At 37.6% G+C, this 14366-nt stretch overlaps 1 protein-coding gene across 9 annotated transcripts; it reads left to right on the plus strand.

Annotated features, from left to right (window-relative positions):
* Nucleotides 1-178: 178 nt before the first annotated feature.
* Nucleotides 179-11767, plus strand: LOC100807542 (putative pentatricopeptide repeat-containing protein At1g64310). Of its 9 annotated transcripts, none has more exons than XR_001388024.2 (6): nt 179-1220; nt 2411-2547; nt 2666-2784; nt 2887-2967; nt 3171-3299; nt 10546-11767. XR_001388024.2 is itself a non-coding variant. In XM_003522349.5 (4 exons), exon 1 carries the CDS (start codon nt 339-341, stop codon nt 1176-1178), a length of 840 nt encoding a protein of 279 aa, XP_003522397.1. In that variant the 5' UTR covers nt 191-338; the 3' UTR covers nt 1179-1220; nt 2411-2547; nt 2666-2815; nt 2887-2972. The 9 variants fall into 9 exon arrangements, 3 of the variants coding, with proteins under 3 accessions (XP_003522397.1, XP_014630287.1, XP_014630286.1); XR_414040.3 differs by having other exon boundaries at nt 248-1220; nt 2666-2815; XR_005891171.1 differs by lacking the exon at nt 3171-3299 and having other exon boundaries at nt 206-1220; nt 2666-2815.
* Nucleotides 11768-14366: the final 2599 nt, after the last annotated feature.

Genomic DNA, 14366 nt, shown 5'->3' on the forward strand with positions numbered 1-14366 from the left:
GATAATGAAATCGATTCTGTTTTAACATAAATAAAGAAAACTTCCTTCAAAAAACAAAAAAAAGTACTTTTAAGATGATTTATCAAAAGAATATATATATATATATATATATATATATATTTTTTTTTTTTTTTTTTTTAAATTTATATTAACTTGGATCCGTGCACCAGTTAGTTAAAAACATATCTTAGCAAACATATACAGCGACTTTGAATGCCAACTCTTGTTCATCAACTGACGATGATCATTAGTTAAACGCGTGTGTCGTCGTCGTCGTCGTCGTCGCCGCCAGTATCAGAAAACCCTCTAAACTCTAACTTGTTGGAGACATACCCTTAATGTTGATTCCGTTTGATTGGCTCCATTCCGAACTCAGCAACATTTGTAAGTCCCTCTTGCGAGCGAAGCAGTTACACGCATTCCTTTTGAAGACCCATCTCTCACAAGACCCCTTTTACGCAACAAAAATTGTTAGGCTGTACGCAGCCAACAACGACATTAAGTCAGCCCATCACGTGTTCGACAAAACTCCCAACCGAAGTGTCTACCTTTGGAATTCCATGATTCGAGCTTTCGCGCAGTCCCAAAGATTTCTCAGTGCAATTTCTCTGTTTAGAACCATGCTTGGGGATGACATAAGTCCTGATGATCACACTTATGCTTGTGTTATACGTGCCTGTGCTGACAACTTTGATTTCGGCATGCTAAGACGTGTTCATGGAGGTGCTGTGGCTGCAGGGTTAGAAATGGATCCTATTTGTTGCAGTGCACTTGTGGCTGCTTATTCAAAACTAGGCCGTGTTCAAGAAGCATGTAGAGTATTCGATGGGATTGCTGAACCGGATTTAGTTTTGTGGAATTCATTGATTTCTGGTTATGGGGGATTTGGTCTGTGGGATGTGGGGATGCAGATGTTTAGCATGATGAGACTCGTTGGGATGAAGCCTGATGGATATACACTGGCTGGGTTGCTTGTGGGTATTGCAGATTCTGGAATGCTGGCGGAGACTGTAGCACAGCAGCTTTTTGAAAGTAGTCCTGCCGATAATGTTTACAGTGTTATGCTTTCTAATATATATGCTGGTGATGGGAGGTGGGATGATGTGAAGAAGTTGAGGGATAAAATGACAGGAGGTCTGAGAAAAATGCCTGGACTAAGCTGGATTGAAGGCAGTTAGCCAGCTACTGCTGTCATATATAGAGAGAGGCTTCACAGAAAGGTATTAGAATGTAAAACATAATTTTGTATATTTTTGCTTCTTGTATGTTTTTTGACTTCTTGGGATGTGCAAAACTGGTCTAGATAATTTATCTTTAAACCGAAAGCAGTGAACTCTCATCTATAAAATCACATAACCGGGGAGTTGCTTAAGTCTATTTCAAATAGTATACAGATTGCATTTGTAGCCTTTAACCTTTGTTCACATTTCACAATTCTGCTACCACTGATCCTTTCTTGAACCTAGCTTCTCAGTGAGTTCCCTCCGGGGGAACATCTTGGTGAATTCAACAACACTACCCTCCATGATCCAATTGCATGAGTTTTTCAGTTATCATAAAGACAATTTTCTAAAAATTCAATGATCAATTTTCATTTTTCTCTTTTCTTCCAATGATGCTTGTAGCGGTATAAGTTGTGTTTTGTTCTTCTGATAGATGATGTTGTAATTCTGAGTGTGTTAATGGAACTTGAGATTGAGGGGATAGAGTCATTGCTGTGATATGGAATTATTCTTGATATTATTTAAGCCTTTTAGATGGGAATACATATGGGTTGTTCCAGTGTTGATATTTCTGTGCTTCAATAAATTAAAAGTGTACGGGGAATTGTATTTAGAAATGAGTACTTAATAACTTAAAAGTGTAAGGTGAACTTGGTACTGACTAGATGAGGCTAAAGTCTAGATATGCCTCCATTCATCAGACCAATTTTCTGCTAATTTAGTTGAATATGGAAACTGATGAAATGATTGAATCTGAAAATGATAAAATTCCTGAGGTTATCAACTTATCATTATATCATGTTAATATTGATTCTGAAAGTGAATGCAATTTTAGACTCATGGTTCTTTTTGTATTTCATTAATGGTACCTGTTGATATGAGGATAGAACACCATTTGACGGGTTAAAGGAAAAATTATAGGAATGTTTGTGACTAAAAGCTTTCTATTGTTAAACATCAGTCATTTGTACTAGTTGTTGATTTTGCTTGCATGTGAAATGCAATGGACAAACTAGATTGTGATTCTAATAAAATTAACCCCTAACTAAGCAAGATACTTGTGCTCATTAATGGATTTAGATTGATATTGTGAGTTTATATTTAGTTATTACAGGTGGGAATGTGTTATAATTTAAAAATTGGTTGGCTGTATACCAGTAGATCTCCTTATTGATCACCCAGTTCAGGTTGATGCAGCAAGATCGAAAAATTCTGTGAAGGCAAAGTGGCATGATTCGAAATGTGTTTGCCATCCAACTGTGTTGCAATTCATGGGTGCAGTTGATATGTTTTGAGGGTAACTGGCAGTCTTTGTTTTTAACCTGTAAGCAAATTTTGTTTTAAGCAAATAGAAAACAGTGCCTTTGCATGATTAACAAATAGTTTGAAATTATTTTGCACATCTAAGTATCTTTCATCTTTTCCTCCATCTCATGTGTTAGGTTGTTTCAAGTTGGAGGAAAGCTGTATGAGCGAGCTATTGAAGAAACTGGATGCAGAACTAAAGTATGAAGTAACTGGATGCAGAACTAAAGTATGAAGTAACTGGATGCAGAATAAAGTATGAAGTATGACATTGGGCTGCATATTATGTAAGTGCATTATCAATATTATGTTGCACAGCAGTAGCTTGAATTGATGTGGTAATGTCTTATTTCTGCAGTGGTTCCTGATTCCTGTTTCCCTTCATTGAACCCAAAACATAGGATGCATCTTGGACAAAAGGCATTTTTTCACATTGAAGGTATTTTGACCTGATTGATTGTGTGTGATAGTCAAATTAAAAATTATATTATAGGGAAAATGCAAATTAGCACCTGCAAGTTTGAGTTACGTGCTTCTTAGTCCCTGACCTTTAAAAAGGTCTATCTTGTATTAAAATTTTGCGCGCACTGGTAATGCTCGTAAATGTTTGTCTTCTCAGTTTCAGTTTTTTTCTTTCCACAGGGTATTATTCATAAAACATCTTGTGTTCACACACCACAACAAAATGGTTTTGTTGAAAGAATGAATCAATACTAGGTTGAAACCACTCATACCCTACTTCACCATCATGTTCCTATCTGTTTTTCACAAGTAGGTTTGCTACTCTATCTTGTATTCCAATAAAATCTCTACCATGTTTTTCTCCTTGTCTTTTCCTGCACTATAAAGATAAACGCTACCAAATCTCTCAAATGTATTTTTTTGGGTTACTCACCTCTCTAGAAGGGTTATCATTATTTTTGTCCTCAACTTCGACAATTTTTTTTTATTGGCAAAATATATATATATATATAAATAAAATTGAAGTACCAGAGATAATAAGTACATAGGTAGGAAAGCCATAAAAATGGTTCCTTAGTGAAACTAACACAGTTTGAATAGGAACCATACTATGGCTGCATATGTAATATACATTTGCTATATATCCAAGCAAAACTACCCTCTATTGATACAAAAAATCTTGTCGAAGGTTACTTGACCATTGACTAAAGTGAATTGTGAAATCTTTCTCCAAGTTTCTAAGCTAGGTCCAAATTAAAAATGTTGCATCCTCGAACAGTTTGTTACCATTGAAAATTGCATTAGAGAACAAAATTCTGTTTCGAAGCTGCCAAGTGGACCATGTTACAGCCAACCACCAATACTGCCATCTCTTGACCCTTATATCATCCTCCTGAGGAAATGTATGTTGGAGGAAATGATGTTTTGGATTTAATGGAAAAGCACCCTTAATATTCATCCAGGACATGGTTTCCCACCAAATAGGTTGGATTTTGATGCAATGAATGAATAAGTGGGATGCCTCCTCCTCCACACTACCACAAAAAGGGCATGACATATCCGTGATCTGCACTTGTCTCCTCTGCAAATTTTTTCTTGTTGACAGTCTGTCTCTAAATAATCTCCACGCAAATACAACAATTTTACTTGGGATTTTTAATTTCCATATCTCCTCAAAGCAATCCTCCTTACTTCCAGCTGCTATCCCCTCCCAGAACAAATGACAAGCACTGTGTGTAGAATATGTACCTGATGGTTCTCCTATCCACTCCCAATCATCTGCTCCCTGTTGCTGTATGGACTTGCCTTCAACCTTTCCTAGGAAACTGACAGCCGAGTCGATTTCACTATCAAACAACGACCATCTCTAGATAAAATGCCACTCCCAACTAGTGTCCTTGTGAGTTCCCAATTGTCGGAGAAGCTGGTGCTGCTGTGATGAGATGAGGTAAAGTCTAGGATATTTTTCTGCTAATGATTCCTCCTGACATATCCACCCATCCTCCCAAAATTTTATTCTATCCCCAACTCCTACCTTCCATCTAAATCCATCTTGGAGAACCCTGCCCTGGTGTGAATGATGCAAAGCCCTTTTTAGATTCCTCCACCATACTGATTCATGGCTTGTCCTGCCTGCTTCATCCAAACCCCTCCATCCACCATATCTAGATTCCAATACTCTAGCCCATAATTCCCCTTGGTGCTGTAGAAGATGCCACTTCCATTTGCCGAGAAGAGCAAGATTAAAAGTATTGATGTCCTTGATGTCGAGACCCCCCTTTTCTTTTGGTAAGCACACTGTCTCCCACCTAATCCATGCAATCTTGTTTTGGTCAGGACCTCCTCCCCATAGGAATCTACGTTATAATTTCACTAGCTTATCCACCACTGATTGAGGCACCCTGAAAAAAGAAAAGAAATAAATAGGAATTGATGTTAGCACTGATTGTATTAGTGTCACTCTCCCCCCAAAGGATATGTGTCTTTGCTTCCATCTTGCTAGTTTTCTCTCACATTTTTGGATAATGGAATCCCACATCTGACACCGCCTCGGGTTGACCCACATTTTTGGATAATGGAATACCAAGGTAAACAAAAGGAAAAGCCAACAAACTACAATTCAAATAATTGACTGCAGCTTGCTTCCATTGATCTGTTACTCCAAAAGCTCCGAAACAGCTCTTAGCAAAGTTGATTTTTAAGCTAGAGACCAGCTCAAATGTCATTAGGATAACTTTTATAGCTTTAACATTCTCCATAGATGCTTCCCCAAAAAAGATTGTGTCATCCGCATACTGTAGGATGCTAATGGGCACACTATTGGATCCAACTAGGAAACCTTTGTATAGATTTTCCTCCATAGCCCTCCTCATCAGCCCAGTCAAAACTTCAGCTACTACATTAAATAGGAAGGGTGCTAATGGATCCCCTTGCCTAAGACCCCTTTGAGGCAAGAACTTAGCTGTAGGTCTGCCATTCACCAAAACTGAAATAGATGCAGATTTCATGCACCCTTCAATCCACTTGACCAATTTGTGACTGAAGCCTGTTCTCTTCAACATGTACAGCAGAAAATACCATGAAACCGAGTCATATGCCTTCTCATAATCAACTTTGAATACAAGGCATGATTTGTTACTCCTTTTGGCTTCATCAATCACCTCATTTGCTATGAGTGCACTATGAAGTAAATGTCTACCTTCAATGAAAGCATATTGGGCCTCATTTATGATAGATGGCAACACCTTCTTCATTCTTTTGGCCAACAGCTTTGCCGCAATCTTATACATACACCCTATAAGAGAGATAGGTTGATAGTCATTCAAGAGATGTGGGTCAGCCACCTTGGGGATTAATGCTAGGAAGGATGCATTACAGCCCCTAGGTAAAGCACCGTTGGCATGAAATTCATCTAAAAAACGAAGGACATCAGGTTTAAACAACTGCCAGAACTTCTTAATGAACTTAAAGTTCAATCCATCAGGACCTGGGCTTTTCTCGCTCCCACAATCCCAAATAGCCTGTCTTACTTCCTCCTCCTGAAAAGGAGCCACCAACATGTTATTCTGATGCTGGTTGATGGTGTGAAAATTGATACCATCAAGCCTGGGCCTGCAATAATCTAGTTCTTGAAATCTTTGTGAAAAGAATGATCTAACTTCCTCCTTCACCTTATGTGGCTCATTAGTCCATGTTACATCAATCATGACCCCCTTTAGAGAATTATTCTTGCGGTTAGCATTCATCATCAGATGGAAGTAGCGTGAATTACAATCTCCCTCCTTGATCCATCTCGATCTCGCTTTCTGCCTCAACAGAGATTCATGAGCTAGGGCCGCTACCCATAGAGCTTCCTGTAGTTATTTCCTTTTCATGTCTTCTTGGAAAGATAGCTGTCTTTGGATGGTGTCTTCCTCCAATTTGTTTAATTCGGTCTCAATCTTTTTAACCTTTTTGAAGGTATCACCAAACTGTTCCTTGTTCCAAATCTTCAGCCTATGCTTTAATCTCTTTAATTTTTCTTTGAGAACATAGCCTCCCCAACCTGATTGCTGATGAGATGTCCAACACTGATGAACAAGTTCCTTGAAGGAGTTGTCTAATAGCCAGTAGTCCAGAATCCTAAAAGGTTTAGGACCCCAATCTACAGCCTTAGACCCAAACAGAATTGGACAGTGATCTGAGAAATTCCTTGCGAGAGTGGCTTGAATGCTTCCAGGCCATCTGCCAAGCCACTCAGGGGAGACCAGGAACCTGTCCAGCCTGCTCCTAGATGCACCATTTGGTCTGTACCAAGTGAACTTTCTACCTAGCCATGGTACCTCAAGGACCTGCATGTCATCTATCCATTCATTGAATTCTTTGATGCTTCTATCCCCAGATAACCTATGACAATTGCCAAACCTTTCATCTGGGTCCCTGATGGAGTTAAAGTCACCCAGGATACACCAAAGTCCCCCAGACACTGCATCTTTCAGCTGCTTTACGGTATCCCATAGTAATCTCTTATTATGAATGTCACATGGTGAATAGATGGTGACTATGTTGATCTGCTGTGCCTCTTTGATCCATTCCCCTACCACGAGAATAAAATCGTTTCCAATGACTTTCCTCTGAAGCCTAAATGATTTTTCACTCCACATGCATAATATATCTCCTGCCGTGTTATTAGCAAGCTGCATTGCCCAACTAACCTCTACATCCCCCCATAACGCCTAACACATAGCTTTGTCGATCACTTCTTTCTTTGTCTCTTGAAGACATATCATATCCGCACCCTCTTACTTGCTCAATCTTCTAATTGCTGCCCATTTTACCCCCTCCCTAAACCTCTGACATTGTATGAAACTATATTCATTGATTCCTTCTGCTATCTCCCCGCCTTTCCGCTTCTGTCTTGTCCCTTTCTTCCATATGCTTAATTTTTTCAATGATCATATTCTGCTCCTCTCTTCCTGAAGCCCCCAGTTGTTTAGCTGTGCTCCATATATGAGCTGCCTCTTGAATGTGCTGGATTTCAGAATCAGAATTGGCTTCTAAATCTCCACTGTTGACAGGTGTTGCAATGATAGGGTCCTGGCTAGCATTATACGCGGTCCTATGTTGTGCTGTGTTCTGTGGGAGTTGAGGTGGTAGGCTGCTTCTATGTATTTCTGTCACTGTAGTGGAGAAAGAATGACCCATTTGAGATTTCTTTTGGCACCTCCTTTGTCTTGAATACACCTGCCAAGTGCTTTCAGCTCTTATTTTGTTATTTTTTGGATTAAGGCCCACATTACATGCTTTCCCAGTTGGGGTGTAATTTAAAAGGCCCATCCTTTTAGTTGGCCCACTAGTAACTGCGAGGTCCTGCTCCCTTGGTGCTTCTTCAGTTATATCTTCACTTCCCTCTTGGTTTTTGAAATTGACACGTGGACGAAAGCTGTCTTTAGCCTCTACCTCATCACGTGCTACCCTTGCTGATGACTTACGGGTCTCTGTTGCTCCGCTGGTCTCCCCCTTTTCCTTATTACCCTTTTTGTGAAACATTTGTGCCCCTGCTACAAGGGTGGAAGACTCGACACTCTGCCCTTGCCCATGTTTGGCTGCGTCGTCACAGTGGTAGGTGACCACTGCCTACCTCCTTTGACTTTCTTGCTGTCCAGCCATAGCTTCTTGCTGGTTTTTGCCAAACACCCGCGAGCTGTCGTCAATAACTAAAGGGTAGTTGCGATTGCTTTGACTACTGGGTAAAAAGATTATCCGTTGGTCTTTGATTCCGGCGATGGGCCTAGTAGAGATGTGGGGTGGTGCAGGTCGTGTTTCCGATGCCGACAGATGGTGCGTGTTGTCTTCGAACGCCATCTTCTATGTCGATGTCGGAGTGAGGCAGTCAAGGTGGCTATCGTTGGAGTCGATCTCCTCCGACGAGCCCCTGAGGCTTCGTCCCCTCCCAAGGCGATCGCGATAACCACCGCGACACTCCTTGATGACATGCACCTTGAAAGTTTCACCACCGATGAGGACATCAATGGTGTGCTGGATTGTCGGCCTCCATGGGGTCTTAATGAGCACCCTTGCTCTATCCAACTGCCGTTTCTCCTCCACGTTGTCATCCAAATCCACCATTTCTCCTAACAGCCATAATCTGATGGATACGAAATTTTGTATTCCAGGCTTGAAGTGGGATTCCCCAAACATGAACCTAGGTCAGCCTACAACCTATGCGTAAGTTTGGACTCCACCTTTCCATTGAGTAGAAGACCGATGTGCCTTCTTCTTTTCTACCTTTCATGACTTGTTCTGCATTAGTGTCAGTGAGACCGAGTAACAAGACTAAGTCATCTCCTATGTATTTGGGTGTTAAATCCAGTCCTGTCTCCCACCCTAAATCATCCTCCAGTCTTTCAAACATGGCTGGATTTTTTAAGCACCCTACCCTCACGTCCTTCGGCCATTTGGTGTCTTCTGGCCCGATGTCGATGTGAACCGAAGAGATTGAGGATTCACGGTTGTGGGGTTGGCGGTTGGGGGCCAATCGATGTCCTGATACCCTGTTAGTTCATGTCAGCGCATTCAAATAAGAGACTGGGTTTGTTTGCCGTGCTTGTTTGGCTCAATCATCTTCTGTTTGAGTTCTCTCCTTGTGGCTCTGTGGTTTAATTCCTGTACCTACCTTCCTTGGCAACTCCCTTCCATACTTGGGGATGTTGACATATAACTTCATCCCGCCAATTACAATCATGTCCAACTGCCTTGCCGTGTATGGAATGTCTCCTATCCCTTTAAATCTGACAAATCCATACCTCCTACCCATGTAGTTTCTTCGATTCGGTATGAAGATTTCCTTTACGTCCCCCCACTTTTTAAAGTGGTGTCACAACTCCCTCTCCGTAATATCATAAGCAAAACGGGTGAAATAAAAGGATGTGATATCCTTGTTATCTCTCCAGTTTGACACAACGTAGTGTTGCTGGGCTCTTTCTTTGTTTCCGGCATAGACCCGTCGGGTTGTCTCCCTGAAGCTCACTCTATCTCAACTGCCTTTCCTCTAAACCTATCTCTCCCCCACCCAATGTTTCTCTCTCTACACATTCTCTCTAACAGGAACTAAACATGGTATTATCCTCAACTTCGACAATATATTGTCTCTGTTGTCAGTTACCTTTTTTGAGACCTATCCTTCCTCCTTTTCCACTGTACTTGATGCCACCTTCACTTCAAACCCTCTGCATATTTCACTTGTTGTTTTGGCTCCAATCATTGCTTTTGCTCCACCTCCATTGCTTACTTACCAACAGAAAATGCAAATTCCAACAACAGTTCCATCAACTAATCCTCTGCCCCATCTCCTACTCCAACTGTCCCACCAACTGCATCACTTACACTTAAACTACCAATTTCACTCACATGAATATTGGCCATCCGATCTTGTCATGAATGTTTAAGATCAAAACATACAAAGTCATGTGAGTTTTTTAAAAACTCACATAATTTTTTAAGTAGTTACATGACATTAAATCTTGACAATTCATGCATAGTCGCATAGAGTAGATTTATTCCTCACATTCATAAAAATGGCCCTCTTGCTATACACACACACTTATACACATTTACATATAAATGTGTGCGCACACGCATGTCTGTGTATGCTTAATAATATTTTATGTTCTTTCTATTTATTATTATATATATTTCTTATTATTATATTATTTTATTTATTTCACTTTTTATTTATATATATTTTGTTTATATATTTATATATTATATGCTGAGCAATATATATATATATATATATATATATATTATATATATATGTCTCAACTTGAGGGAGAGTGTTAAATGGAAATGGAAGTATGGAAATAACTATCATTAGAAATAAAGGATGTTGTTACTACAATTTAGGGGTTTAATTTATTCTTGTGTATTTATGTATTTATGATTGATTTTGTTGTAACCTAATTCGAGTATAAATAAGATGCTTGTTTGGACATACAACACAACATTCAGATATATTCTTTCTATATAATAATTTAAAAATAAAGTCCACGTCACCAGTTGGGTCATTGTTTTGCAGGTTTTAAAAAAAATGTTACTTGAATCAAAGGACATCGAGTTTGAACAGGTTGAGTTAGGTACTACCCAAACAACATCCAAATTTAGATCATGATGTTTGCGTCAGTACGGATTCATGAGCAACGCAAACCTATGAACTCCTACACGTGATGCATTCCTTTAATATTTAATTGAAAAATTAACAAGGGTTGTTTCACACACTTTACAAACCTTAAGAATTGAGATACAAATCTTTAAATATTAGAGACAATGAGGTTGTTTCACGCACATGATGCAGAGTTGCAAACCTTAAGAGTGTTAATTTGCATTTTCTCCTATATTTTATGAACGTGCGTACCGATCATGGAAATTCTTATAAAATCATTATAAAAAAATTCTTATAAAATCCCTATCCATATTTATTTAATAAATATTATGGTGGGATGTGGATGGAACCTTGCCAAATGGTCACCAAATTCATCAATAAAAAATGGAGTTGATTATCTCAGCAGACATATAATATAAAACTTATGCAGAACACTGCATTATGCAATAAAGTACAAGTGCAATTGTAAAACTATTTGTCCCATAGAATGATAAACATGAACTTAAGACCAAAGTGAAAAAGGAATGTAAAACATAGCCCTTCAATATTACACATTTCATCTTAGATATAGTTTTGCTTAATTTGATTCATAAATCTCATCTTTTGTGAGTTTATTGCATAATGGCATCCTTGAGATACACTCTGCAGGCTTGAATATCTTGTCTTTTTTGTATTGTTTTTGGTCCTATAAGAGCTTGAAAGGCAGGTGAAATTTGGGGCCTCAAAATCGTGGTCGATGTAGAAATCTCATCTTCAATCTCGTGTAAGCCATTTTTAACAGCTGGACATACAATCTGTTGATACTGTTTGAAATATGAAAGAGAATGGATCCCGAGTACACTATTGATACAGTGTTGGTGACCGGTGAGGAATAAAAAAATTATGCTCATTTGAATTTTGCTTTGGGGAAGCTTCCTTTGAAACGTGAAAAAGCATACATTACCCCTGATATGAAAAAACAATGGGTTTATTTTTATTTGGGAAACAAGTGTTGCCTTCTAGCCTTATACAAATTCCATTATTTTTTTTCTGATTGTCCTATGGAAGTTAAACAAGGTGTACCATTGTAAATACAACAGATTTTCGATGAATAAATGCTGCAGTGGACCAAAAGTACCTGCAGAAATAAGTTGAAGTATTGATTGTTGGCACTTTCTGAACCTTATATTTTTAGAACAACCGTATGTTTCTTCCTAATGTTATTGTGGTGTTGGTGCCATATTCATTGGTATTTTTACCTCTATAGAAGTAAAAGAAATAGTGTGGATAGAAGATCAAACATCACTTTTCTGTGTCACTTTCTCCATGCGACCCCAATATTTGGTTAATCACTTGCTTCTAACCAATTTTGACCAGTTCTGTATTTTCTCAGAATTACAAGGCAAATTTTTCTTTCCATTATACTATTTCTAGCTCGAAACACAGTTTTCAAATGTTTACTCTTTTAGATTGTTTTTTACCATTGAAATAGTTCATCGCAAATGTGTTCCGAGCTAAGTTTTATACGATCATAAAAACGAACATCTATGTCTTTTTCCTTAATAACTGTTGGACATACTTTGCGTTTGGTATACGAAATGGTGATTTCATTAGTTCTATGCTTCATTGTATTAAATAAAAAATCATCATACCTCTCCGAAGAGTTGGGATCAATAATGTCGTGCTTTGAATGATGAGATTTAATTTCCTTAACATATCATTGTTTATTTTATAGAATAACGAATATAGCTCTGTTAAATTTTGTTCTCTTTTAAATATTATTTTTTATTTTATTTTCAACTTACCTTTCCTGTCTTACAATTTTTTTTTTAAAATGCTCATGTAATTTTTAAAATGTAATGATATAATTCTGTGAAAGAAATGTAAAAGTATAGTAATATTGTGAAGCAAAATTATTATTCAAAGTGTGATAAAATTATGTAAAATACCATGCACTTATTCTCTATTTTTTAGCATTTTTTATTAATTTATGAAAAATCTGAATGCAAATATTTTACATGAGGAAAGCTAATTTTCTGTATTTTTCTTTTGAGGGGTATTTAGGCCCGTTGGGTTAACTTTGACTACTATACAAGAGTAAGAAAATCTGCACAAAATGTAGTTCTTAATCTAATAAGCCAAACTTTTTCATAAATATTTTACCATGCCTCAGATTATTTTTCAGAGCTAAAACCATGTGCAGTTTTCAAAAAATTACATCCGATTCCATTCTGCATTATTCCCATTGAATGACTCATTCCGATTCTATTCATATCCCGAGGAATTATCCCGCATTAGTTACCCTGGTAGCAATATAAATAATTAATATGATATGATAAGCTATGAAATCACAACTGGAAAACCCACAAGAGAGTAAACAATTCAGATGCTACAAATTTTTAATTATTGAAAGGAAAATTATGTGCAAATGGCTCGATCCACTTGATCGAATAAATACATTCTGCTTATCTTTTTGTTAGTTTGATTCCAAAATGCATTTTCCTAAGCTGGGAGAAGTAGAATTAGGATATTTGGCGCTCCACCCAGTAGTTCTACAACAAAAGCAAGGATTCTGTTTTCTACTTTTCTTTGGTGCCCCTCTTAATGCTGGTCACCTAAATACTAATAATTCCTTTCAATGATTTCTTGATAAATCTTATAAATGCTGCTATTATTTCCTCTGCTATGGCTCTAGTCGTGGAAACAGCTTTTATCCTCATCGTGGCATGTTTTGGGATAATTATGTTATTAGAGTGAAGTATGACTGAATATGTTTAGCTAGTGTTAGAGAGTCTCTCCTTTTAATTATTTTTTTTATTCACAAGACTTAAACTTAATATCTTACTTTTTACTTTGACCAATTGGTCTCAGGATGATGTGTTTGCTTGCTTACATTTTGATTGATTTTATTTTACTTTTGCATTCACAACAATAATGAGAATCCTGTACAGTTGGCGCCAATTAGATTCCATTGTCACAGTTTTGCATTTGGACGTTATACATTGCCCCTAATCTTGTTATTCTGCAGCTGCACGTTGTCATCTCTTTTGTATCACGGACTTACATTTTTTTCTTGGCCCAGTGGCCCACCCACGATGTGTTTCTTCCCAAACCTCACAATTTGAAGGTCATGTTCGGACCAAGGATGATGAAAGTAGTCATTACTGATACAACACATTATACTTGCATCTCTTGAGGAGTCTTTTTTTTTCTTTTTTGAATTGCACAACTTTTTTCTAATTTCTACCTTAACTCCCATAATGTTTGAAAAATATTACACTGAGATCTCCTTATATATCACACTAACTCTCTAATTGTTTGAAAAATGTTACACATCGAGTATCTTTATGAGAAAAACTGTAAACGTTAAACAAAAAAGAATATTGTGTGCAATCTGAAAAAAAAACTCAGGAATATTAGTAATTTTCTCTTAATGTTATCAAGACTTTTGAACTGAGCCATCTTACCACCATCCAAATTATTCAAAATAATTTTGGGGATATGTAAATGGTAATCATAGATAATTCAAAAATTTTAGAGTCATTACTTATTATACACACCACAAATTAGTGAGTAAAGGATTAATGGGTGACTATAGTTTAAATGGTACGTACATAATCTTTTATATGTTGTATGTTTTCAGTTTAAATGATAGTATGTGGATAGAAGAGTGCTAACAAAACAGTAATACGCTTTTTTTAATACATTATACTATTGATTGAAATTGATTAAAAATTACAAATCACAAGACACAATCA

The sequence above is a fragment of the Glycine max genome, chromosome 4, assembly GCF_000004515.6.
Source record: "Glycine max cultivar Williams 82 chromosome 4, Glycine_max_v4.0, whole genome shotgun sequence".
Lineage (NCBI taxonomy): Eukaryota > Viridiplantae > Streptophyta > Magnoliopsida > Fabales > Fabaceae > Glycine > Glycine max.